The sequence below is a fragment of the Hyla sarda genome, chromosome 9 (genome assembly GCF_029499605.1).
Source record: "Hyla sarda isolate aHylSar1 chromosome 9, aHylSar1.hap1, whole genome shotgun sequence".
Lineage (NCBI taxonomy): Eukaryota > Metazoa > Chordata > Amphibia > Anura > Hylidae > Hyla > Hyla sarda.
This window is the reverse complement of record NC_079197.1, coordinates 142767107-142793788: the sequence shown is the minus strand read 5'-3', so window position 1 is coordinate 142793788 and position 26682 is coordinate 142767107. Positions and strand designations below refer to the sequence as shown.

The window sequence follows — 26682 nt, the reverse complement described above, 5'->3', positions numbered from 1 at the left end:
TTACTGTATCCGTTTTTTCTTCCATTTTTTTTTTTTTGATGGAAGAAAAAATACTGCATGTGCCTTTTTTTTTCTGCCGTCAAAAAAACGGAAATGAGCGCAGACGGGTACAAACTGATGTGAACGGATTGTAAAAAAAAATCCCATTGACATGAATGGGATTTTTTTTAAACCGTTTTTAATCCCATTACAGCCTGCAAGAACGGAACCGAAACGGGGATAAAAAAAAACGTGGACAGATGGCCGTGTGAACGCACCCTTACCGCCACGTCAAGTATAATAGTCCCGTCATGCTCACTGTTGGATCAATATCAGCAATGATTCCCCAATATTTTCCTCCTTCTCTGTCCTTAGGCCCATGGGGGACTCCTGCAGATCTTTCCAGAAGGCCGTTCCGTTGTAGCCAATATTGAGCCATTATTTGACCGGTTATTGATTTTCTGGTCTGATCGCCGCAATCCTCATGAAGTGAAGCCGGCCTACGCCATGCGGTGAGTGTCCCGGCCTCTATTGCCATACGTGTTAAAGATCAGTTTAGCCAAAACCTAACCTGTCATGGTGTCCTCTCCATCCGCAGTTATGCCATCACCGTCTGGTATTTTGATGCACAGGAACGATCGGAGGCCAAAGACAAATACAGACTAGGTGAGCGGGGATGGAGGAATAACTTGTCTGTACATTACCTCTGAATTGTATTAAATGTAGATCATTATTTACCAACCAGGGTGCCTCCAGCTGTTTCAAAACTACAACTCCCAGCATGCCCGGACAGCCTTTGGCTGTCCGGGCATGCTGGGAATTGTAGTTTTGCAATCACTATCGACTGATATCGTTTTTTTAGGACCGATAATCTGTGGCCTTTCAGGCCGATAGCTATTTCTCCACCCCTCCCGGTCCCGAAAAAGCGTCCGCAGATCATTGATTTAAAGTGGGCGCTTTAAATCTATGAACTGCAGTGGCTTGTGCGGGACCAGAGACCACCGCCGCCACCCGCTTCTCTCCCCCTGCCGGTCCTTAGTCCAACCACCGCCGCATCCCCCATCCCCGGTTTTATAATTACCTGTTCCCGGGGTCCGCGCTACTTCTGGCTCCGGCGGCGTCCTGAGCTGTCACTGTGCGCACTGACTGTGACGTCGTGTTGAGGACGTCACTCATCATTGCGCAGCGCACAGGACGCCGCAGGAGCCAGAAGTAGCGCGGACCCTGGGAACAGGTAATTATAAAACCGGGGATGGGGGAGGCAATGGGGCAGTGGCGGTCTCTAGCCGGGGCGGTGGGGGGGGGCGGTGCGGTGGGGGGGAGTGACGTTGTGGTGCGGGGGGGGGGGCGGAGGGGTGGGGTGGGGGTGTTGAGTTTGTGGCGCAGGGTGCATTATCGGATTATCGGCAAGGTAATTGCCGATACCCATAACGTCCAAAATCGTGAATTTCGGCCGATAATATTGGCCAAACCGATAATCGGTCGATTCCGAATAGGCAGCCTGTTTGGGAAACACTGGTATAGAGGCCGGATTATTCAATGTTCTGGATTATTGGATGGTCATGGAATTACACTTCAAGCATTACTGTCTCTTTAAAGAACTTTTGATGTGTCACACGGACATTTGAAAAATGTTAATTGGTCGGGGTCTAAGAGTCCCCCACGGATCATAGATAGATAGAGCCGGGAGAAGCCTGGGCCTGAGCGCTTCACTCCATGGTCACTGACGATCGATCCCACTTGCAGGAGACGGGGTTAATAGACCTACAACGGAGTCAGCCTCCTGATTGAGATCAGTCGGTTTTCCTGGAATACCCCTTTAAGTGTAAACCTTGGGTCAGTTCCCACACTTTTTTTCAAGGACTTAATTCCTGGTCTCAGAGCTAAGATCATAAGATAGAAGACGGGAGAACCATGTGGCTGTGCGCTTCACTCCCCAGCTTGCCGCTCAATCAGGAATCTAGAAGAAAGGGAAGAAAGAGCGCTTCTTGGTGTCATAAAAGAGGGATCCTCAGTATAAAGATAAAATAAGCAAGCCGCTCACCAGAGGTGGCTGTGTAGCCGCATACACAACAATGATAAACGCATCAAAGGATAAGGTATCCGCAGCCCTCCGGCTAAGCAATGGGGATCAGTCGGTCTGGCTTCAGGGAAAACGCCGGCTCCACGTTGCGCAGGATACAAACAGAAGGAATTCAGGTAAAAAAAAAACAGGGTAGTTTATTTCCCAAGATGCAAAGCGTTTCGCTGCGGGAAAGCAGCTTCATCATGATGCCTGATGAAGCTGCTTTCCCGCAGCGAAACGCGTTGCATCTTGGGAAATAAACTACCCTGTTTTTACCTGATCTCCTTCCGTTTGTATCCTGTGCCATGTGGAGCCGGCATTTTCCCTGAAGCCAGACCGACTGATCCCCATTGCTTAGCCGGAGGGCTGCGGATACCTTATCCTTTGATGCGTTTATCATTGTTGTGTATGCGGCTACACAGCCACCTCTGGTGAGCGGCTTGCTTATTTTATCTTTATACTGAGGATCCCTCTTTTATGACACCAAGAAGCGCTCTTTCTTCCCTTTCTTCTAGATTCCTGATTGAGCGGCAAGCTGGGGAGTGAAGCGCACAGCCACATGGTTCTCCCGTCTTCTATCGTATGATCTTAGCACTGAGATCAGGAATTAAGTCCTTGAAAAAAAAGTCTGGGAACTGACCCAAGGTTTACACTTAAAGGGGTATTCCAGGAAAAACTTTTTTATATATATCAACTGGCTCCAGAAAGTTAAACAGATTTGTAAATTACTTCTATTAAAAAATCTTAATCCTTTCCGTATTTATGAGCTTCTGAAGTTAAGGTTGTTCTTTTCTGTCTAAGTGCCCTCTGATGACACGTGTCTCGGGAAACGCCCAGTTTAGAAGAGGTTTGCTATGGGGATTTGCTTCTAAACTGGGCGGTTCCCGAGACACGTGTCATCAGAGAGGACTTAAACAGAAAAGAACAACCTTAAAGGGGTATTCCAGGCAAAAACTTTTTTTTATATATCAACTGGCTCCGGAAAGTTAAACAGATTTGTAAATTGCTTCTATTAAAAATCTTAATCCTTCCAATAGTTATTAGCTTCTGAAGTTTTCTGTCTAACTGCTCATTGATGATGTCACATCCCGGGAGCTGTGCATGATGGGAGAATATCCCCATAGGAGCTGCACAGCTCCCGGGATGGGAGTCATCATAAAGCAGTTAGACAGAAAACAACTCAACTTCAGAAGCTAATAACTGTTGGAAGGATTAAGATTTTTTAATCAAAGTAATTTACAAATCTGTTTAACTTTCCAGAGCCAGTTGATATGTATAAAAAAGTTTTGGCCTGGAATACCCATTTAACTTCAGAAGCTCATAAGTACAGAAAGGATTAAGATTTTTTTAATAGAAGTAATTTACAAATCTGTTTAACTTTCTGGAGCCAGTTGATATATAAAAAAAAGTTTTTCCCTGGATAACCCCTTTAAGGGCTGGTCCTTCAGGACTCCTGCTAATGGGAACTGTGTTCCTGCTGTGAAAAAAGTGCAGGAACTCCGTTCCAGCAAAACTTTTTTACACGTGTGTGACAAGTGACAGTAAATAATTTTTGAGCTCAGAAATTCAGCCCGGAAATTCTGCTGCATGAATATAACACTGGTGTGAATGGGTGTTGCGTTCACCAGTTTTGCCGCGGAAATTTCAGATTCCGGATCCTTTGAAAGAATAAACATGTTCTGCAGGGACTGCATTGTTAAGCGCAGGTCTGCGCAGTCCTGCTGCTGACTGATAACGGCGGTGGCCACTGCACTCAGAATATCCCAATATTTCAAAGTGTGACTGTACCCTAATGGTAATGTTCACACAATGGAATGTCCATTAGGAATTACGCCGGAATATTCCCCACGGACATTTGATTTCAATGGGATTCTGCTACACTGTTCTGCTGCAGAAATCTTGATTCCAGCCTCCACAAAAAGAAGAGACTTGTCTATTCTTTTTGTGGATTTTGCTCGGAAATGCAATGCTGTCTATGAGACAGCGCGTTTCCGAGCGGTCCTCAAATGTGCGGAATGTCCACATGTGTTTTCCGAGCTTAAGGGTATGTTCACATGTGCAGATTTTGCTGCAGATTTTTTGCTGCTGATTTAAGAATTGTCCGCTGCAGGTTTTATCACCAAAAATTCCAGTGCTGTTGTTTTCACACTTTTGTCCTGAATTTCCACCTCGATAAAATTCCTCCTGTGGAAACAAAAATTCTGGACTCTGGGTAATAGTGCACATGTCCATTCTTCATATCGGTATTGCTTCTGATGGTGATGGCGCATGTCCAATCGGTCCACGGGATATCCAGCTGTGCACGCAATGTCCGCCAGCAATTTCTCTGGGCAGACATTTTCCGTAGTGTGAATGCGCCCTTACCAGCAGAAAATCCAAAGCACAATATTGGCTACCGAATTTCTGCAGAAAAATATGCAAAATTCTGCTGCAAAATATTACCCGATGGTTTTCTGTCAAGGGTTTGAGCCACGGCGGGTGTTCCGTGGCAGATTACATTGACCTCAATGGGGTCTGCTGTATATTTTTCACTGTGAAAAAATCAGCAACGCCTCAACCCTCCCCGGGAAATGCACCAGTGTGATCCTTAGGCTAGGTTCACACTACGGAATTTCCGCCTGCAATTCCGCTTGCTAAGATGTATAGTGTAGTCAATGGATTTCCTAGTCTATTGGAGACTGCAATGTCCGCACGGCCCTAGCGACGGCTCATTCAGTCAATGCTGGCCGCACTAAAAATCTCCGGGCGGAAATTTTCAGCCCGGAGATTCCGTAGTGTGAATCTAGCCTCATGGTTTTAAATTTGCGGGTACGGAACCTTTAGAAAGAAAACAATAGTTTGGATCAAAAATATTTTACTGTTTCGTGTATACAGCATCCATGCAGACTCATGTGCGTCCATGGTTACAGACTACAGTTAAAGGGGTTGTCCAGAAAAAAAACATTTTTCTATATATCAACTGGCTCCAGAAAGTTAAACAGATTTGTAAATTATTTCTGTTACAAAATCTTAATCCTTTCAGTACTTATGAGCTGCTGAAGTTGAGTTGTTCTTTTATGTCTAAGTGCTCTCTTATGACAGGTGTCTCGGGAACCGCCCAGTTTAGAAGCAAATCCCCATAGAAAACCTCTACTACTCTGTGCAGTTGCTGAGACAAGCAGAGATGTCAGTAGAGAGCACTGTTGCAAGACAGAAAACAACAACTCAACTTCAGCAGCTGATAATTATTGGAAGGATTAAGATTTTTTAATAGAAGTAATTTACAAAGCTGTTTAACTTTCTGGAGCCATTTGAGATATATAAAAAAGTTTTTTCCTGGAATACCCCTTTAAACCCCGTATAGTCTGATCCTGCCTCCTCCTCTTGCTAACCTACAATCAGTAGGAAAGAGGCAAAAAAAAAGTCACAATTTATTAATTAAAGCCTAGATAGGTGAACGCTTATTGGTTGCCATTGGTAGCAAAGTGATTTCGTGACCGTGCCTTTGGGCTGTCACCGTCGGCGGCCTATTCCTGGTATTGGCCTCCTGGCACGTGACGGCAAAACTGAGCACATGGAAATTGACAGCTGCGTAAGACAAACCATGCTCAGAGCCGGTATGAGTGTACAGATGGGAGGATGGGCGGTAAGCGGCGCGGACTGGGATTGGAATGTTAGTTGTCACGTCAAATACTTTTTAAATTTCTATTTAAAGGGCAATGCAACTAAAAACAGGCTGAAGTGGGAGAGCTAAAGATATCTCCAACTTTCTCTGTATGTCAGTGTTTCTCAACCAGTGTGCCTCCAGCAGTAGCAAAACTACAATTCCCAGCATGCCCGGACAGCCAAAGGCTGTCCGGGCATGCTGGGAATTGTAGTTTTGCTACAGCTGGAGGCACAATGGTTGAGAAACACTGATGTATATACTAAAAAAAAAACACATGAGAACGTCCCGTAATACAGCTGCTAAGTGTGTGTGTATATATATATGTGTGTGTGTGTATATATATATATATATATATATATATATATATATACATACATAATGTGGGGCAAATAAGTATTTAGTCAGCCACCAATTGTGTAAGTTCTCCCACTTAGAAAGATGAGAGGCTGTAATTTTCATCATAGGTTATAACCTCAACTATGAGAGACAGAATGAGAAAAAAAATCCAGAAAATCTCATTGTCTGATTTTTAAAGATGGTGGAAAATAAGTATTTGGTCGATAACAAAAGTTCATCTCAATACTTTGTTATACACCCTTTGTTGGCAATGACAGAGGTCAAACGTTTTCTGTCTTCACAAGGTTTTCACACACTGTTGCTGGTATTTTGGCCCATTCCTCCATGCAGATCTCCTCTAGAGCAGTGATGTTTTGGGGCTGTCGCTGGGCAACACGGACTTTCAACTCCCTCCTAAGGTTTTCTATGGGGTTGAGATCAGGAGACTGGCTAGGCCATTCCAGGACCTTGAAAAGAAAAGAAAACTCCAACTTCGGCGCTGTTCCAGTAAAGCACTGTTCCGTTTTTTTAATCAAGTAAAACCATATTCATTGCACCAAATAAGTTTTACAGGCACATCAGAGGCAAGATGCATTTCGGGTCACTGCGTACCCTTTCTCAATTGCACATCTGCAATTGAGAAAGGGTACGCAGTGACCCGAAACACATCTTGCCTCTGATGTGCCTGTAAAACTTATTTGGTGCAATAAATATGGTTTTACTTGATTAAAAAACGGAACAGTGCTTTACTGGAACAGCGCCGAAGTTGGATTTTTTTTTCCTTTTCATGAACCTTTGTCTCTGGACCCGCTGATTCGGTGTACAGCAATCACTTCTCTGGCCTGCAGTTCCTTGGTACCCCGACATATGGGGTGATATGCATCAAAACCAAGAGGTGACACAGGTGAGAGTCCACTTTTAGACTGCCACCATCCTCTTATACTCGCAGGATTACACGAGGCACTGCCCTCTTTTCTTCTTTTTATCCTCTCTATTCCAGGACCTTGAAATGCTTCTTACAAAGCCACTCATTCGTTGCCCGGGCAGTGTGTTTGGGATCATTGTCATGTTGAAAGACCCAGCCACGTTTCATCTTCAATGCCCTTGCTGATGGAAGGGGGTTTTCATTCAAAATCTCACGATACATGGCCCCATTCATTGTTTCCTTTACACGGATCAGTCATCCTGGTCCCTTAGCAGAAAAACAGCCCCAAAGCATGATGTTTCCACCCCCATGCTTCACAGTAGGTATGGTGTTCTCTGGATGCAACTCAGCATTCTTTCTCCTCCAAACATGATGAGTTGAGTTTTGCCAAAAAGTTCTACTTTGGTTTCATCTGACCATATATCATTCTCCCAATCCTTTTCTGGATCATCCAAATGCTCTCTAGCAAACTTCAGACGGGCCTGGACATGTACTTGCTTAAGCAGGGGGACATGTCTGGCACTTCATGATTTGAGTCCCTGGCGGCGTAGTGTGTTACGGATGGTAGCCTTTGTTACTTTGGTCCCAGCTCTCTGCAGGTCATTCACTAGGTCCCCCCGTGTGGTTCTGGGATTTTTGCTCACTGTTCCTGTGATAATTTTGACACCACGGGGTAAGATCTTGCGTGGAGCCCCAGATAGAGGGAGATTATCAGTGGTCTCTCATCTTTTTAAGTGGGAGAACTTGCACAATTGGTGGCTGACTAAATTTATTTTTTGCCCCACTGTGTGTGTGTGTATATATGTGTATGTGTATATGTGTATATATTTATTTATAAATAAATGGGGAATTTTTCTAAGCATGCATGCCAGCAAAAGCCTGGATTTTGTTAGGATAGTTTTCCTTTAAGAAATAATACTGCTCTCTGCCACCACTAGATGGCATAAGAGAGTGTTAATTGGCCCTAAAAATCAGCTTTTTCTTGGTAGATCAGGATTTTGATGAAAAAACCTTAAAATGTTTTGTTCATAAGGTCTGGCAGATGGAAGTGAGGTTAAAGGGGTACTCCATCCCTAGACATCTTTTCCCCTATGCCCTAGACATCTTATCTCCTATCCAAAGGATAGGTGGGTAAGAGGTCTGATCATGGGGTCCATTCAGCGGATTACTGGGGTGTCGGGCCAGAGATTGCGGGTGGTCTCTGGCCCGGCACCCCAGTAATCCGCTGAATGGACCCCCGTGATCAGACATCTTACCCACCTATCCTTTGGATAGGAGATAAGATGTCTAGGGGCAGAGTACCCGTTTAAGGCTGTGATTCCACGCAACTTTTGTTTGGGATTTTTAGTGACCTGAAGAAAAAAAAATCGCAAAATAAGTGCCCCCCTTATTTTGCACTCCCAAGATGCAATATTGTGGCATATTTGGGAAAACTAGCCCTGAGCCCACAAAAGCCACAAAAGAGTGAAGGAAAAAAAAGCACCATGTGAGTCTGCCGTTTCATGCTTCCCTATTGACTCTTAGCTAACATCTGGCCGCAATGCTTTTGGGCTAAAAAAGGCATTTTTATAAAAAATAAATAAATTAAAAGCAAAGTGAATCCCAGTCAAGAGTATGGCCACACAGCAGAATATATGCAACTCCGCAAAAATTCCATTCAGCAAAGCTTGCTAAACAGAATTGCGGCTGAATTTAGACGGAATTTTTGAGTTCCGCTGAAATTCAGGCCCCATTGACTTCAATAGGATTTTGCTGCAGAATTTCACAAAATATAAAACTGATCTTATATTTCTTCAGAATGCGGATATTTCGCTGTCTGAATGGGACACCGGAATCCCATTGAAAGTAATGTGCAGTAGACTCCGGTTGAATTACTGGCGGAATTCCACAAGGAAATTGCGGCATGTGTACATACCTTTAAACGAGTACTGCAGTCTTAGACACTTCTTCCCTATCCGTAGTGGACAAATGTCTGATCCCGAGGGATCCGATTACTGGGATTCCCCACGATCTCCGTACGGGGACCCGGCATTGCAGCGGCTCTGCTCGGATAATGCCCGTGTTGTTGACTTCACTGAGGATGACGACACGCCCACCTCCATACAGCTCATAGAGATGCCACGGGAGAGCAGCCGCATAGTCGAGGACCCATACAGGAGATTGCAGGGGGGGTCCCAGCGTTTGGACCCTCCGCAATCAGACACTTATCCCCTACGGATAGGGGATAAGTGTCTAACACTGAAGTACTCCTTTAAAGGTATGTTCTCACAGCGGAATGTCCTTGCTGATTAGTGTCTAGGGCCGCAGATCTCCTTTAAGCGGTTATCCTGGAATAGAAAAACTGATTTCTTCCAAAAAAACAGCACCACCCCTCAGGTTGTGTGTTGTAGTACAGTTTGCTCTATTAACTTTCATAGAACTCAGCAGCAATACCCCACATGACCTGGGGACAGGCGTGGTGCTGTTTTTGGAAGAAATTAGCTCTGTTTTTCCTATTCCTGGATAACTTTAAAGTGTACCTGTAGCGAACAAAAACTTTTGATATAACGTAGATAATACCATTATATGTATATTGGTAATATACATTGATTAAAAAATGGTGGATTTTTTGGGGAAAAATGCTGTCCCTGCAGCTATTGTCTGTGTGTCTCTATGAGGAGTCCAAATACAGGAAGTGAGGGTGGGACAAGCAGGACTCCTGCAGTATGAGCCAGGGGCACTAACACTAGGTATCTTTTCTACTTGGCCGAAACTTTCTATAGTCTTTGGGGTGTATTTCTGGTGTGGCCTGCTATACAGTGAACTCCAAGGTCACATTTAGCTTAGAGATGTGGGGGAGATTTATCAAAGGATTTAGACTGGTTTTTCTTGTCTAAATTTGTCGCACAGAAAGTCGCAGTCTAAATCTGTGCGACTTTTCTGCGACTTTTGCTCTAGAGGATTTTTAGCACATGATGCATGCAAGTCTATTTTAGACTGAAATGCATTGAAAAATGCATTGGTGCTGAATTTATCAAAAGCGACTTTTCAGTGACAAGTCGCATAGGCTGAAAGTACGCCGAAATGTCAGACCATGTTGGAGCAGGTTTAAATATAGACTAAAGCATAGATCATGCAGTCTGTGCACAGAATTTATCAAGAGCCTTGCGCCATTTGATAAATTAGGTGCACAATAGACCAGACTAACCCTCTGTAGTTTGGTCTATATTGATGCGGGACATAGACAACTTTGATAAATATCCCCCATGGTGTCTGTGCCATGACGGCCATTGAAACTGATGCCATCTAGAGCCAAAAGCAGCTAATACATCTGTGACGATCCTATAGAACAGTTTTTCCCAACCAGGGTGCCTACAGGTGTTGCAAAACTACAACTCCCAGCTGGGAGTTGTAGTTTTGCAACAGCTGGAGGCACCCTGGTTTGGAAACATCGCTATAGAACAGTGTTTCCCAATCTGTGGCTTTTCAGCTGTTGCAAAACTACAACTGCCAGCATGCCCGGACAGCCTTTGGCTGTCCGGGCATGCTGTGTGTTGTAGTTTTGCAACAGCTGGAGGCACCCGGGTTGGAAAACACTGCATTAGATGGTCAACTGGTTCCAACAACTTGCACCCGAATGCTTTCAGGGCATGCTGGGAGTTATAGTTTTGCCACAGCTAGAAAGCTCTCACTCCCTTCTGCCAGACCACATGAATAAAGCATTAATAATAGTTTCCTTAAAAATTTGAGATTTTCCTAGTCCTAATGACGGAAAATATGGATTTTATTAAAGACAGGAGGCGAACATTTTGCATCTCTTCTTTACTACTCAAAAGATATAGCAGCCATGAATAACATAAGGAATACAGAAAAAAACGTTAAATATGCAAATAGGTAGGTAACAGGTAGCCAATCAGAGGCCAGCACAGGTGAGCATTACTTGCTCTTCTTTGATGCATATAAACTAAGTAAAGTAAACAGAATAAAATTAAACGTCCCGGAATAAAGTCTAACTAAAACTTGTGAAGAAAATAAATCACTCTTGATCCTCGGAGTGGATGGATGACATCAATCGTAGCAAACGAGGGATCGGGTAAGAAGTGTCTAAAGAACACAGGAACGGAATGAATTCTCCAATAGATGAATCAGGAAAACACCAACAAGATATTGAAGGAAGAAGATCGTCTTCTGAAAGGATGGTCTTTGCCAGTTGTCGAGGTTAAACTGAAAGGAAAAAATTATAATCACAAGGGTAGGGAACACACGGGGGGGGGGGGGGGGATGTTCGCCTCCTGACTTTAATAAAATCCATATTTTCCGTCATTAGGACTAGGAAAATCTCAAATTTTATTACAAGACTGGAGGCTCCATTTTGCAAGTTTAAAGCTAAAAGACAATGAATTCAAATACAATTCAATATAATTAAATAATCAGAGAATTGCAGTAGAAACATGAGGATCTGGTCTAAAATAAAACATCTTAAAAGTTGATTCAGAAGACCAATTAGCAGCTTTAAGGATATCTGATAAAGATACTCCAGCCTGTTGTCATTTAGTAGACATGGCTCCTCTAGCAGAATGAGCCCTAAAAATGGAAATGTCAATACCCGCTAGTTGCAAAATCTGTTTCATCCATCTGGCTAAAGAGGGAGAAGAGACAGGGCGGTAAGGTTTACAGAAAGAAATCAGTAATTGAGAATCAGAGGGACTGCGAAGGGAAGCAGTTCGTAGTTTATAGGTTTGAAGACAAGAAACCACACAAAGATATTTTTGTTGAGGAAAAGAAGGATAGAATACTGAATGTAGTGTGGTCTTAGTCCGTCTATATATAGAAAAACGAACCCCATTAGGTAAGTATTGTTTGTGAGAAATGTCAAGGGCTCTGACGTCTGAGACTCGTTTTAGAGATATAAGACATAATAAAGCAGTGAGTTTAAAAGAAAGCAATTTAAGGGAGAGAAACTCATTCTCTCCTAGAGAGATAATGTATTGTAAGAGTAGATTAACATCCCAGGTAGAATGATACCTGGGTAAAGGAGGGCGTCTAAATTTAATACCCTTCATTAATCTACAAACTAAGGGATGTCTGCCTACAGAAATAGAATTGATAGGAGAATGATAGAACGAAATGGCAGATCTGTAGACGTTAATGGTACGATATGCTTTTCCTAGATCGAAAGATGAAGACAAAAAATTTATAATGTGTTCTAGAGATGCATGAACGGGATCCAGATCCCGTTGCATGCACCAATAAGACCAAATTTTCCAGGCTGATCTGTAAGCAGATCTGGTACCTGGGGCCCAAGCGTCCGAGAGTATCTCTCTAGATGTATTAGAAAGTCCGAAATCCGAGTTTGTTGACCCGAAACAAACCAAGCTATCAATTGAAGACTGTTGGAGGTTATGAGAGGATGAGGATTCCCTAAGGAATCCTGAAGTAGAAACGGATGAGATGGGAGTAGACGAGGAAAGTCTATAATCATTTCCAAAATTTGGGGGAACCACGATTGGGTTGGCCACCAAGGGGTTATCAGAACCACAGTTGATTTCAGAGATTTGATGAGTAGAAGAACTCTCGGAATCAGAATAAAAGGAGGAAATGCGTAAAGATTGTCCGGGGGCCAATGCTGGAGAAGGGCATCTATACCCTCCGCTTCTGGATCCGGACGCCAGCTGTAAAAACGATGGACCTGGCGATTCAGACGGGATGCGAAGAGATCCAGATGTAATGGACCCCAAAGAGAGTTGATGCGGTTGAATATTTTGGGATTCAACTGCCAATCACTGGAATCTTTGAGGAAATGAGAGTTCCAGTCCGCAATGGTGTTGGAAAGTCCAGGTAAGTATTCTGCTTTGATGTGATGTCTCTGTGAAGACAATAATGCCAAAATCTTTTGCGATATTGGCTAGGGGTAGAGACTTGGTACCTCCCAGTTTGTTGATATACTGAACTGCGGAGATATTGTCCATCCGTAAGAGGATGCAACAATTTGACCTGGTCTTCGCAAAACTCTTCAGGGCGAAGAAACCAGCTAATAACTCGAGACAGTTGATGTGTAACATAGTCTCCTCTGGAGACCACTTTCCTCCTGTTGACGAGGAGCCGCAGCGAGCTCCCCAACCTGTAAGACTGGCATCTGATTCTATGATCAGATCCGGGACTGAATGGAAAATAGCCTTCCCATTCCAATCCTGAAGATGTTTTAACCACCAAAGAAGTTCTTCTTTGGTATCTGGGGTTAATGCTATCTCGTCTGCATATCCAAGACCTTCTCGAAGATGTTGAGCCTTCAGACGTTGAAGGGCTCGATAGTGTAATGGAGCTGGGAAGATTGCCTGAATGGAGGCAGAAAGAAGGCCCACCACTCGGGCAATTGAACGAAGGGAAACCATCTCCTTGTTCAGAATGGAATAAATCTCTCTCCGAATGGTTTTCAATCTTCTTGAGGGAAGACTGAGAAGAGCCGATTGGGTATTTATAAGAAATCCCAGGAATTCTAATTCCTTCAAGGGAGAAAGGATTGATTTCTCCATGTTGATAATGAAGCCTAGATTGGAAAATAGAGATAAAGTCCATTGAATGTATAGTTGTATCAGGGATAGAGATTGAGCCATGAGAAGGATGTCGTCCAAGTAAATAATGAGACGGACACCACGGGCTCTTAGAAGTGCTACAATCGGCCTGAGAAGTTTGGTGAAACACCAAGGGGCGGAAGGGAGGCCAAAGGGCAGGCTGGTGAATTGCCACTTCTGATCCTTCCATAAAAATTGGAGGTATGGTTGAGAGAGATGATGCATGGGTACCGTCAGGTAAGAATCTTTCAGATCTATCTTTGCTAACCAATCGTCTGGTAAGAGTAGATCTCTCAATAGATGTATGCCCTCCATCTTGAAGTGATGATAACAAACATAGTTGTTGAGGGTTTTCAAATTTATTACAGGCCTGTAACCGCCATCTTTCTTTTTTACTAAAAACAGGTTGCTCAGAAAACCCGGAGTATGAGGAGGTATTTGTATAATTGCATTTTTGGAACTTAGTTCCTTGATTTCCATGTCTATAAGATTTTTGTTGTCTTCTGACAAGTAAATTGGTTGAGGAATCAGGGTTTGATGTGGAGGACACATGAATTCCTAGAATAGTGTTCAGGACCCAAGAATCTGTGGTTATCATCGCCCAAACATGGGAAAAATATGTAATCCTTCCTCCTAATGGAAGTGGGAAAGAAGGTATCAATTGTAGACTTACCTGCATTGGGTCTGGATCTAGGGTAGCCACGGTGTCCTCTGGCTCTCCAGGGTCTTCCTCTTGTAGGGAAGAAGGGGCTGGGTTGGTAGGAAGTGGTGGGGTTTGTAAATCTGTCTGGTTTTGGAGGGGCACGAGTATATTGTCTGTCTTGGACATGTTGGCTGGGAAAATTGCCCCTTCTTTTCCCAGCCTTGGGAAAAACACGGGGCTGGAAGACTTTTTTTGAGTGAAGTCTGTGCCTTGTCCAGAGACGAGAATAAGGAGACATACTTATTTATCTCCTTAATGAAGGTGTCTCCGAAAAGTAAGCCCTCCGTAGGGGAGTCAGGCTCAGATGAGGCTAAGTTAATGAGTTGAGGATCTAATTTTAAAAGAATAGATCTTTTGCGTTCCGTACAAATAGTGGAATTTATTCCTCCATATATGCAAAGGGCTCTTTGAGCACACCCTTTAAGGGTGTCCAAATTCACAGGGTTGCCTGAGGAACTTGCCTCTTCAGTTAGCTCTAAGATCTTAGTTAAGGGGCCTAATAGATCTAAAAAACGATCTTGGATAGTACGGAATGACCGATCCACCCCTTTCTTGGGATTCTTCCCAGATTTATTAAGAAATTTTACTAGGGTGGGATCGATGTCAGGAGTGACATATAATTTGTGTGGAATAATGGGTCTCGGACATTCAGCCCGTAACCTATTACGAGTGGCCTTATCTAAAGGTTTTCTCAACCATAGGCTCAAAAATTGGGATACATTAGAGTGAGGGGACCATTCCCCAGAACGTGGGTGCTTGAGAAGACTCGGGTCAAAATAAGGTATGCCCGAGCTGTCAGTAATGACCGTTTTAGGTTCTTCAGAGGTTAATGTAGTGTCCTCATTATCAGAAACGTCCTCATAGTCAGAGTCTGACTCAGCCTCCGAAATCTCCCCCTCCTCAGATGAGGATTGGTCAGGAGAAGTATTGTAAGAGTCTGGTTTGTTCCTATGAGAGACTCTGTGAGCCCGAATATATCTCCTCTCGGGTAGAGGGTATGGGATGCACCTTTTTGGCATCAGTATGCTTGCTTTTTGTAAAAGCTGTATGAGAGACCTGGTCCTTGGCCATCTTAGGCTTCTTATATGTTTTCTGAGGACCGGTAGGTAATTTAGGCCGTTTATGGGAGGCTTTCCCAGACTTTCTCCAACCTTTTGCTATTTGAGAAGTAGAGTCCTCCGCGGACCAAAATTGATCCGACGGGGTAGAGGGTCCGGCTTTTGGAGACTTATGAGGTCTTTGAGACATGACTAGGGCCATAGACTGAGCCACAATATCTGGAATAGAAGCCATGGCTTTACGGACAGATAGGTCCACCATGGACTGAATGGCATTACTCTCAGGCATATTAAAATTAGTGGTCTCAGAAACCTTAGAGGTATCCTCATTTGCCATAATACTAGACAAAATTAGGCAAATTATATGGATAGAAATATATATAATACCTCAGAAAATATATATCTATATTCAATAGGGGACAATGGAGATAGACAGTACAGGAAGAACACCAGTAGATGATGCTGTTATACCAGTAATGTCTGAGGCTGAGGGAAGTTTCAAGGCGATCAAATTGAAACAAAAGTATCAATTATCTGCCGACTGAGGTGCGGAGTGAAGGAGTGTGACTGCTGACTGACAGGATGCTGACTGACTTTACACACGGCGGGCGGGATCAGCTGAGAGTGCGAACTGATTACCAGCTCGTGCAGTTATCGCGAGAACTCCGGCAATGCCGGAGATAGCGATAACCAGCCGAGGGGAGAAAAAACATGCAGCGGCGCCGCAATGAATAAAAGGGAAAGGTAAGGGAAAATGACTGGGAAAGAAAAATATATATATATTATGAAGAATGGTGAAAGACCAGCGGAATGAACAGTGTGGTATGAAAATAAGAGTGAGGTAAAAATATATGTGTACGGAGAAATATGAGGGAGGAGAAGGTACTGTACTAAGCAGAAGGGAGATATGATAGAATACACGGAAAAAAATATGAAAATATACAATATTAAAATAAGAAAAATTATGCAAATTGAATGTGAGGAGAAAAAATGTAATGGTAAACTTATCTGCAGCATGGAGCAGCAAAGAAGAGGAAGTGATGCTCCTGGTTATACCTTATATCACCTGTGCTGGCCTCTGATTGGCTACCTGTTACCTATTTGCATATTTAACGTTTTTTTCTGTATTCCTTATGTTATTCATTGCTGCTATATCTTTTGAGTAGTAAAGAAGAGATGCAAAATGGAGCCTCCAGTCTTGTAATAAAATCAGAATCTACTGAGAAAAATCTGATGTCTAAGGCCAGTTAAAGACCCTTTCTTCTGCCATCTAGTGGTGCCAGACAGTAGTGCTCTTTTTTTTTTTATTTTTATTTTTTAAAGGAAAGAACTTACCGTACTTCAGGGGGAATTTATTAAGGATAACACCAAAATACTGGTGTGAAAAAGTTGCAAATCTTTGCGCAAAACACATAATTAATGAATTAATAATTATTTAATTAATCCATTCATGTATTTATTTTTAGCATTTTTACATTTTTTACACCAGAAAGTTGTCATGCAAGCCTTAATACATTTCTGGCCATTATACCTGATATGACGATACTATAGTACAGTGTTTCCCAATCTGTGGTTTCCCAGCTGTTGCAAAACTACAACTCCCAGCATGCCCTGACAGCCTTCGGCTGTCCGGACATGCTGGGTGTTGTAGTTTTGCAACAGCTGGAGGCACCCTGGTTGGAAAACACTGCAGTAGATGGTCAACTGGTTCCGACAACTTGCAGCTGAAGGCTTTCAGGCCATGCTGGGAGTTGTAGCTTTGCATCAGCTGGTGAGCTATATATTTAGGAAATCTGCTATAGAATATACTCTGTGTGGATATAACCTAATGCAGGTTAACTTATTGTATAATACTGTATACAGAGTTTCCCAACCCAGTACACAAAGCCTGACAACAGTCCTGCATTTGACTTTTTCCATAGAGTAACAAAAAAAAAAAAAAACTAAATGTTGTTGGGCCTTGAGGACTAGGTTGGGGACCATTGAATGCAGTATAAGGGTATTACAGTTCAACGTGTTTCAAAACCATCAGTTTTTTTTCATCAGACGAACCAGATGGTTTTGAAAGCGTTGCGTGTGCACTTTATTTTCAATAAATTTATGAAAATACGTTGGATTTATCCTTCTTCGGCAGCGCGATCACCAGCTTCCATTTTCTGCCTCACTGCTTACCTCCATTGTCTTCACGCCAACGAGTCGGCGTTGGAAGCCGCTGCAGTCGTTTCTCCTTATGCTTTTTTTTTTTTTTTTTTAATTTGTGACTTAAAACAAAAAATAATTATGTCTTTTTCTTGTCCTCCAGCCAGTGGACAGAAGGGAATCCATGTTCCGGTATCCCACCCTGGAGCGGTGTGACAGCGGGGTCAGGAGCCTCCTAGTGGTTGTTCTGTAGGAGCCACAAAGATACGATCATCCTGGCAAAAGATGGGACTCCAGTCACCAGGCAGAACCAGAATTCTTTCCAACCACCTGGCTGGAAGTTTAGGTGATTCTCCACCTTCTCATGACCTGCATTGGGAAGAACCCCATCGACACCGGATCAACCTCTTTCCTGAAATGTGAATGAATATATATATATGTGTGTATATATATATATATCTATGCGGTGGCACCTAGCATCTGCAGACATCATAGTATGCAGTCGGACGTTTAAGAATTGTTGAATGTTCACTGAAACCTTGCACATACACGGAGCTGAGGGCCAGAGGTGAAGCAGCGGGGGTCTGCCTAGGGGGCTTCTGCACACTTGTCCTGGCTTGTCATGACGTCACTGTGACGGGGAAGGAGGGGAGGGGGGGAAGATACTGAAATGGGATAAGCTCCGCTGGGGGGTTTGGTAAACCATAGATGTCAGAGACGTTTAGTGATGAAGATATAGTCTTACCCTGAGGGCAAGGTGAAGATGCATCAGATACGATAATGAGAGCGAACAAGGGACAAACAAAACAGTCTAGAAAGGGATAATAAGGAGCAGGGAGAGATCAAAGGGCTTCAGATACTGTTCTCTATAGGATAGTATATATAAGAGACGTATACTGTAATTGTGTTGTGTACAAAGCCACACGTTTCTCGCTGTGGCTCCTAAATACTGCCGCCGGATCTTCACCCTCCTGCTTCCTGCTGCTACAAGCTCTGCTAGTTAAAGGGTTCATTTTTGGAAAGTTCACATTTTTTCTTTTTTTTTTTTTTTTTTCAAAAAAAATATTTTTTCACATCCGCCCATGACAGTCCGAGGCGGAGATCTGATGTTTGTATGGAAAAAAACAAAACTGATTTATATTGTAACAGTTGCAATAAAAATTACCTCATGACATGGCGTGTGTCTGTGTATATAGGTAGCGTGTGCATCACATATATGAATTACGTGTCTGTTATCATATCTATCGTCAGCCACACCCAGGTCTATTGTTAGTGCCATTTTCAAGGGGTGTCGGCCAGGGGCGTAGCTAGAAACCACAGGGCCCAGGTGCGAAAAATTACCACTTGACGACCCACTTCCCCAATCCCGAACGATCCCTTACTCGGCTGCTCAAAGATATCAGTGACACAGTCAGGAGAATACACAACTATATAAGTGACTGACAGGCCGGGCCAGACAGACAAAACAGGCATTGAAGAATAACAAGCCCATTTTTCTGCCCAACTGCTGGGACCCCCACCTATCACCAATCAGCTGTTGTAAAGCTATAACTGCCATCATGTCTGGAGAGCCTGAGACATAATAGGAGTTGTAGTGATTCAACCTCTGGAGAGACACAGATTAGGGTACATCGTCACCCATCATCACTGCGGAACTTACAAGTGACTCCAGCTCTGATGGGACAGTCAGGAGAAAACACAATGATATGAATGACCTGAGTGACGTCTTCTCGGTTGTCTTCTCCATCTGGTCCAGACATCAGGACGTCTTTCAGCTCCATCTTCTCTGCAGAGTCTGACACCCGGACGTCATAGGCTTCTCACTTTGTCAGTAGATCCTCATCCTCTGTATGTACAATAATCATTATAATTCTGCTAAATACTGTATCCCCTGAATATAATACTGCCACCTACTGTCCCCCTGAATATAAAACTACCATCCACTGCACCCTCTGAATATAAAACTACCATCCACTGCACCCCCTGAATATAATCCAGTACTGCCACCCACTGTATTCCCAACACATAATACATACACACACATCATACATACAAATACATCATACATAAACACATATCATACATACACCCGCCGCCTCCAGATCCCTCCGCATAATACATGTCCACACATCATACATACATCCTTCTAGCTTATACATATTTCCAAACATCATACATATACATCTTGCTTACACACATCTATCATTTATACACACACATCATTTATACATCATACATACAGTACATACACACATCATTCATACACACGCCGCCTCTGGACCCCCCAGACATGCATAATACATGTCCACACATCATACATACATACATCCTTCTAGTTTACACACATCATACATACAACAACATGGTTACACAACATCTATCATTCATACTCATTCATACACACACACACATCATTCATATGTCATACATACAGTATATACACACGCATGATTCATACACACCCCACCTCCAGACCCCAAATCTCATATCAACCACCCCACCCCCGCTCCACCGCCTCCTCACCTGCGGCTGCCATTAAGATCAGCACCGTGGACTGCTGCTGTCCGGGTCCCGGCGAGGGGGGTGTTGAGGCTAGTGCTGGGATAGGGGAGTGCTGAGGCTAGTGCTGGGATAGGGGAGTGTTGAGGCTAGTGCTGGGGGGAGGGGGGTGTTGAGGCTAGTGCTGGGGGGGAGGGGGTGTTGAGGCTAGTGCTGGGGGGGAGGGGGTGTGTTGAGACTAGTGCTGGGGGGAGGGGGGTGTTGAGGCTAGTGCTGGGGGGAGGGGGGTGTTGAGGCTAGTGCTGGGGGGGAGGGGGTGTTGAGGCTAGTGCTGGGGGGGAGGGGGTGTTGAGGCTAGTGCTGGGGGGGAGGGGGGTGTTGAGGCTAGTGCTGGGGGGGAGGGGGGTATTGAGGCTAGTGCTGGGGGGAGGGGGGTGTTGAGGCTAGTGCTGGGGGGAGGGGAGTGTTGAGGCTAGTGCTGGGGGGAGGGGAGTGTTGAGGCTAGTGCTGGGGGGAGGGGAGTGTTCAGGCTAGCGCTGGGGGAGGGGGGTGTTGAGGCTATTCCTTGGGGGAGGGGAGTGTTGAGGCAAGCGCCGGGTGCTGCAGGTTGGGCTGTGCCTTAGGGCCCGACCTGCAGCTGTAGTATAGTGTCGTGGCAGGGGGTCCCGGTCACAATGGTGACCTTTGCGACCTCTACAGTTATGCTACTGGTGTCGGGAAAGGTTATATCTTGCAAAATGGCAGCTTATTTCTGCAGTTAATACTGTTAGAGAACACTGCTGTGAGATGTTCCCCAGTGTGAAGTGGCTGATACAATAGGTACATAGGCCCAGATTAATCAAACTATGGGAGAGAAAAAATGGAGTTATTTTCCCACAGCAACCAATCACAGCTCAGCATTCACTTTACCAGAGCTCGTTAGCTGATCTGTGATTGGTTGCTGTGGAAAAATCACTCTATTTTTCTCTCAAACAGTTTGATAAATCTGGGCCATAGTTTATAAGATTAAAAAAAGACAAGAGTCCGTCAAGTTCAACCTATAAGACTATGTTTACACTTTGGAATTTCCGCACAGAAAATCTCCGTGCGGACATTCCGAAAACTGTGGGCACTGACATGCCTGTGCTAAGACAGCATGGGAATGTACTGTTTCATAGGCGGCTATGCATTCCGTGCGTAGTCTGCCGAAAGAATGAAAAGGTCAATTTATTCTTTGGACATGGAAATTCCATGCCAGAAACATCTGGCACGAAAATTCCTCCCTGTGCACAGCGAAGCAGAATCCCATTGAATTCAACGGGACTCTGCTGCTTTAGAATCTCCGTGCATAATTCCAATGCGGAATTCTGCATGGAAATTTCGAAGTGTGAACATGGCCTAAATGTACTGTGTTGATCTAGAAGAAGGAAAAAAAAAAACCTCCATGAGGCTGATGCCAATTGCCCCATGACAAAGGAATAATCCTTTCCAACTCCAATATGGCATCAGAACAAATCCCTGAATCAATGTTCTATCCCCATAAATCTAATATCCATAACCTGTAATATTATATTTAGAGATGAGCAAACTTTTCAAAAATTCGATTCGGGCGATTCGCCGAATTTTCCGAAAAAGTTTGTTTCGTTTCGAATTTTTTCGCGGCGAATCGCTATTAAAAAGGGCTATTTCTAGCCTACATACAGCCTCTATGGGGGTATAGAACACTTTGCTGTGTCCTAAAACGCATATGGAGTGTGCTGGGGTAGTGAAATAATACTGTTATTCAGAATAGCATGCAGATTACCGGTATCGCTTTTAGAATCACTGCCGCACAACAGCACAATGACAGAGCCTGGTGGTGGCATCAGTGTCAGGAGACCATATAGTGACTGAATGACATAGTGTGGAGGTGTTGGCAGCATAAGGACACCATATAGTGACTGAATGACACAGCGTGGAGGTGTTGGCAGCATGAGGAGACCATATAGTGGCTGAATGGCACAGCGTGGAGGTGTTGGCAGCATGAGGACACCATATAGTGGCTGAATGGCACAGCGTGGAGGTGTTGGCAGCATGAGGACACCATATAGTGGCTGAATGGCACAGCGTGGAGGTGTTGGCAGCATGAGGAGATAATATAGTGGCTGAATGACACAGCGTGGAGGTGTTGGCAGCATGAGGAGACCATATAGTGGCTTAATGACACAGCATGGACTGGTTGTCAGCACGAGGAGACCATATAGTGGCTGAATGACACAGCATGGAGGTGTTGGCAGCATGAGGACACCATATAGTGGATGAATGGCACAGCCCGGAGTTGCCAGCAGCATGAGTAGGCACTAGGCCTTCACAATCCCTAAGTTTAAAAGATGAATTAAGAAATTTAAACCGAAGATTTTGGATAGCGGGTGCTACCTATGTTAAAATTTGAAATTCCCAGACCCAGGCCCAACAGCGGCATCAGTAACCCATATATTGCCTGAATGACACAGCCTGGAGTTGGCTGATTCACGAGTACACAGCAGGGCTTTACAATCCCCCCCAAAAAACACAAAATTTTTGAAAAAGATTTTGGCTACCTATGAGAAAATTTGAAATTCCCAGACCCAGGCCCAGCAGCGGCATCAGTAAACCATATATTGGCTGAATGACACAGCCTGGAGTTGGCTGATTCATGAGTACACAATAGGGCTTCACAATCCCCCCCAAAAAAACACAACATTTTTCGAAATTTTTGAAAAAGATTTTGGATAGCGGGTGCTACCTATGAGAAAATTTGAAATTACCAGGCCCAGCAGCGCCATCAGTAAACCATATATTGCCTGAATGACACAGCCTGGAGTTGGCTGATGCATGAGTACGCACCAAAGCTTCACAATCCCTACGAAAAAAGACAAACATTTTTGATGGAAATTTTTACGAAAATTTAGGACAGCGTGTGCTACCTATATATTGCCTCAATGACACAGCCTGGAGTTGGCTGATGCATGAGTACACACCAAAGCTTCACAATCCCTACGAAAAAAAGACAAACATTTCTGACAAAAAATTTTTACGAAAATTTAAGACAGCGGGTGCTACCTATATATTAACTGAATGACGCAGCCTGGAGTGGGCTGAAGCATGAGGACACCATATAGTGGCTGAATGACACAGCGTGGAGGTGTTGGCAGCATGAGGAGATAATATAGTGGCTGAATGACACAGCGTGGAGGTGTTGGCAGCATGAGGAGACCATATAGTGGCTTAATGACACAGCATGGACTGGTTGTCAGCACGAGGATATATACAAAAATCCCCCATGGGGTGCCCGGGGTATTTAATTCATAAATTCCAATTCCCTTCAGGGTTTACAACCCCTCCGGGACTAAGACCCCCAACTAGGGTCACCCTTTTAAAACTTCACTTTTATTTATTATTTGTTAAGAACAAAATGAGGTGCAAAAAATAATACAAAAGAGAGTGTTTAAAAACACAATATATAGGAATTGGATTGGTCCATTACTGGTTCCACTAATTCTGATTCACTAGGGGTTATATGTTAGGGACTTTTTATCATTGATCTGGATCTTATGATTCCAATCTACATAGTCCACCTAACCTGCACCTCCTCTATCTAATTTGCCAATTCCTATTATTGCTGTTTAAAAAGTGTTCCCTAGCATCCCCCCGACGTTTCGCTGGAAGGACCCAGCTTTATCAAGGTATAGGACACTAATGTTGGGAGTGGGTAATCACTGTGATATATATGTCCTCTGTTTGTAGGTGTGGTCACTTGCCAGTTCGTTTTGACCAATCAGGGACTGCCACATCACTATTTTGTCTCTTAGTTATGATTCTATATCCTGTTAACTTCTATCTTATTACCGGATCACTTCCGGGTTATCTAGGTCATGTGATATCCATTTCCATCCGAACCTATCAACAATCACGTTCCATCCTTATTTCTTACTTGTTTATAGTTCATGGTCCAATCCAGATAGGTCTTGTAAGCTTTCCTCTTCTTACGTCACTGAACCAATGATGTTAGTGCGATCAGGCATGCGCATTCGTCCCGTCCTACCCCTTCTATCATGCCACGGCTTTCCTCTATGGTATTTCCGGCGCTTGCGCACTGGGTTCCGTATTCCCATGGTAACAAATAAACATATCTTGGCGCTTGCGCACTATCTTCCGACTTATCAGTAATTGCGATCTTTCTCCACAGGGCTGGATGCGCACGCGCACTAAGGTGTTCCCGGTACTGGCGCATTAAATGTATATTGCCATGGAGACAAATAAACAAATAAACAATTTAGCTCTCTGACAACTCTCAATCTCTCTATATGATGTCATCTTATTATATCGTTATATCTATTGTATCTTCCTATTATATTATGTACTATACCGGGATTACTGATGTTTATAACTGTATCCTGACCATATTGTAGTTATTACCCCCACATTTGGTTACTAGGAGAAGTATAGGGGGATACAAGATAGTTTACTATATAGTAGCCTATCATCTTATTCGTTTCTTTGTTAAATTACTTATAAGTAAATTCTTCCGGATCCAACCAATCCGGTCCACGGGGTAAGTATTACATGGTTTGGATATGTAAGGATGTGTGAATAATTTATCTTATTTCTTATTTCTCATTTTTATTCTTTTGGAGCAAGTCACTTTTCTTATATAAAGGACCCACCCAAGTAATTACAGGAATGACCCTATACCAATTAACAGAGATATAGTTAAGATGACATTAGTAAATTACCCACTTCTTCCTTTAGTACTATTTTAACTATTATTCCACTCACTAAATTATTAAATTAACTATATATCAACCTATTTCATTCTAAAAATGCAGAGTAGGAAAAGCCTTCATTAAGACCATCAGGTGATCTACTCCTCAGACGGAAGATCCATCTGGCTTCTTCCCTTTGGAGGAGATTATCTATGTCTCCTTTTCTTGGCCCCAATTTAACTGTGGTAATTCCCCAGAATTGGATTGCTTCCAAACTATTCTTGTGTACACTTCTCATGTGTCTACATATTGGGGTCTCAGCATTGGTACGTATTGTGCTCAGGTGTTTACCCACACGTCTCCTCAGTTGTTGAACTGTTTTCCCTATATACAATTTCGGGCAACCACATTTTGCTGCATAGACTACATTTTTACTATTACAGTTAATGAACTCCCTAATTTCATACTTCTTTCCATCAACTGGATTAATAAAGGATTTAGTCCGTGGCATGAACTTACAGTTCACACAATGGCCACAAGGATAAGAGCCTGGTGGTGGTATGGTTGAGAGCCAATTCAAATCATTGGCTACTTCTATATCCTTCTGATGGCTGTGTACAAGGATATCCTTGAGGTTAGGACCTCTCTTGTATGTTATACTTGGTTTTTTACTTATTACTTCCTTGAGATCACTGTCCGCTAAGAGTATTGGCCAATACTTATCCATAATTTTCCTAATTTGGGGGGAATATGCATTATACATCCCTATGCATCTTATAGTTTTTGGGGGGGCATGTTCTTCTCCTTTGTCCTCCAAAAGTGATGTCCTAGTTCTAGAATTTGTTTTATTATATGCCTGTCTCATGAATTTTTTAGGGTATCCCCGATTACAAAATCGTAACATGAGATTTTGGCTTTCCTCCCTGTAATCATCTTCCTGCGAGCAATTCCTTTTTGCTCGCAGGTACTGGCCATAAGGTATACTCTTGCGAAGCGATCCTGGGTGCCAACTTTTCCAATGTAATAAGCTATTGGTAGCTGTGGGTTTCCTAAAGATCTTGGTTTGTATTCCCTTATTCTCATCTATTCTGATATTTAGATCCAGAAAATTGATAGATTTTCCTCCCACTTCGTGGGTAAATCTCATCCCTATTTCATTTTGATTTAAAATGTTTACAAATTCCAAGAATAGCGACTGTGATCCTTCCCAAAAAATTAGGATATCATCCAAATACCTACCCCAAAATAATATGTGCTCTGTGTAGTGATTCAAGGTGTCATCTCCAAAAACAAAATTGTGTTCCCACCACCCCAAAAATAGTGTAGCAAAGGTAGGTGCACAGGTGGTCCCCATAGCGGTACCTTTTACTTGTCTGAAAAAGGTACCCTGAAATAAGAAATAATTGCGCAAGCGCCAAGATATGTTTATTTGTTACCATGGGAATACGGAACCCAGTGCGCAAGCGCCGGAAATACCATAGAGGAAAGCCGTGGCATGATAGAAGGGGTAGGACGGGACGAATGCGCATGCCTGATCGCACTAACATCATTGGTTCAATGACGTAAGAAGAGGAAAGCTTACAAGACCTATCTGGATTGGACCATGAACTATAAACAAGTAAGAAATAAGGATGGAACGTGATTGTTGATAGGTTCGGATGGAAATGGATATCACATGACCTAGATAACCCGGAAGTGATCCGGTAATAAGATAGAAGTTAACAGGATATAGAATCATAACTAAGAGACAAAATAGTGATGTGGCAGTCCCTGATTGGTCAAAACGAACTGGCAAGTGACCACACCTACAAACAGAGGACATATATATCACAGTGATTACCCACTCCCAACATTAGTGTCCTATACCTTGATAAAGCTGGGTCCTTCCAGCGAAACGTCGGGGGGATGCTAGGGAACACTTTTTAAACAGCAATAATAGGAATTGGCAAATTAGATAGAGGAGGTGCAGGTTAGGTGGACTATGTAGATTGGAATCATAAGATCCAGATCAATGATAAAAAGTCCCTAACATATAACCCCTAGTGAATCAGAATTAGTGGAACCAGTAATGGACCAAT

General features: G+C 43.4%; 2 protein-coding genes across 4 annotated transcripts in view; both read left to right on the top strand.

Annotated features, from left to right (window-relative positions):
- EGLN2 (egl-9 family hypoxia inducible factor 2) overlaps positions 1 to 18452 on the top strand; it is a 60083-nt gene extending 41631 nt beyond the window's left edge. For both annotated transcript variants that reach the window (XM_056537618.1, XM_056537617.1), the window contains 3 exons: positions 355 to 491; positions 578 to 645; positions 17566 to 18452. In XM_056537618.1, the coding sequence (XP_056393593.1) occupies positions 355 to 491; positions 578 to 645; positions 17566 to 17618 (258 nt within the window). In that variant the 3' untranslated portion in view covers positions 17619 to 18452. The remainder of the gene's footprint in view (positions 1 to 354; positions 492 to 577; positions 646 to 17565) is intronic.
- A 710-nt stretch (positions 18453 to 19162) lies between these two features.
- LOC130290250 (cytochrome P450 2F2-like) overlaps positions 19163 to 26682 on the top strand; it is a 331651-nt gene continuing 324131 nt past the window's right edge. For both annotated transcript variants that reach the window (XM_056537611.1, XM_056537606.1), the window contains exon 1: positions 19163 to 19250. The gene's annotated coding sequence lies outside the window, so the exon portion shown is untranslated. The remainder of the gene's footprint in view (positions 19251 to 26682) is intronic.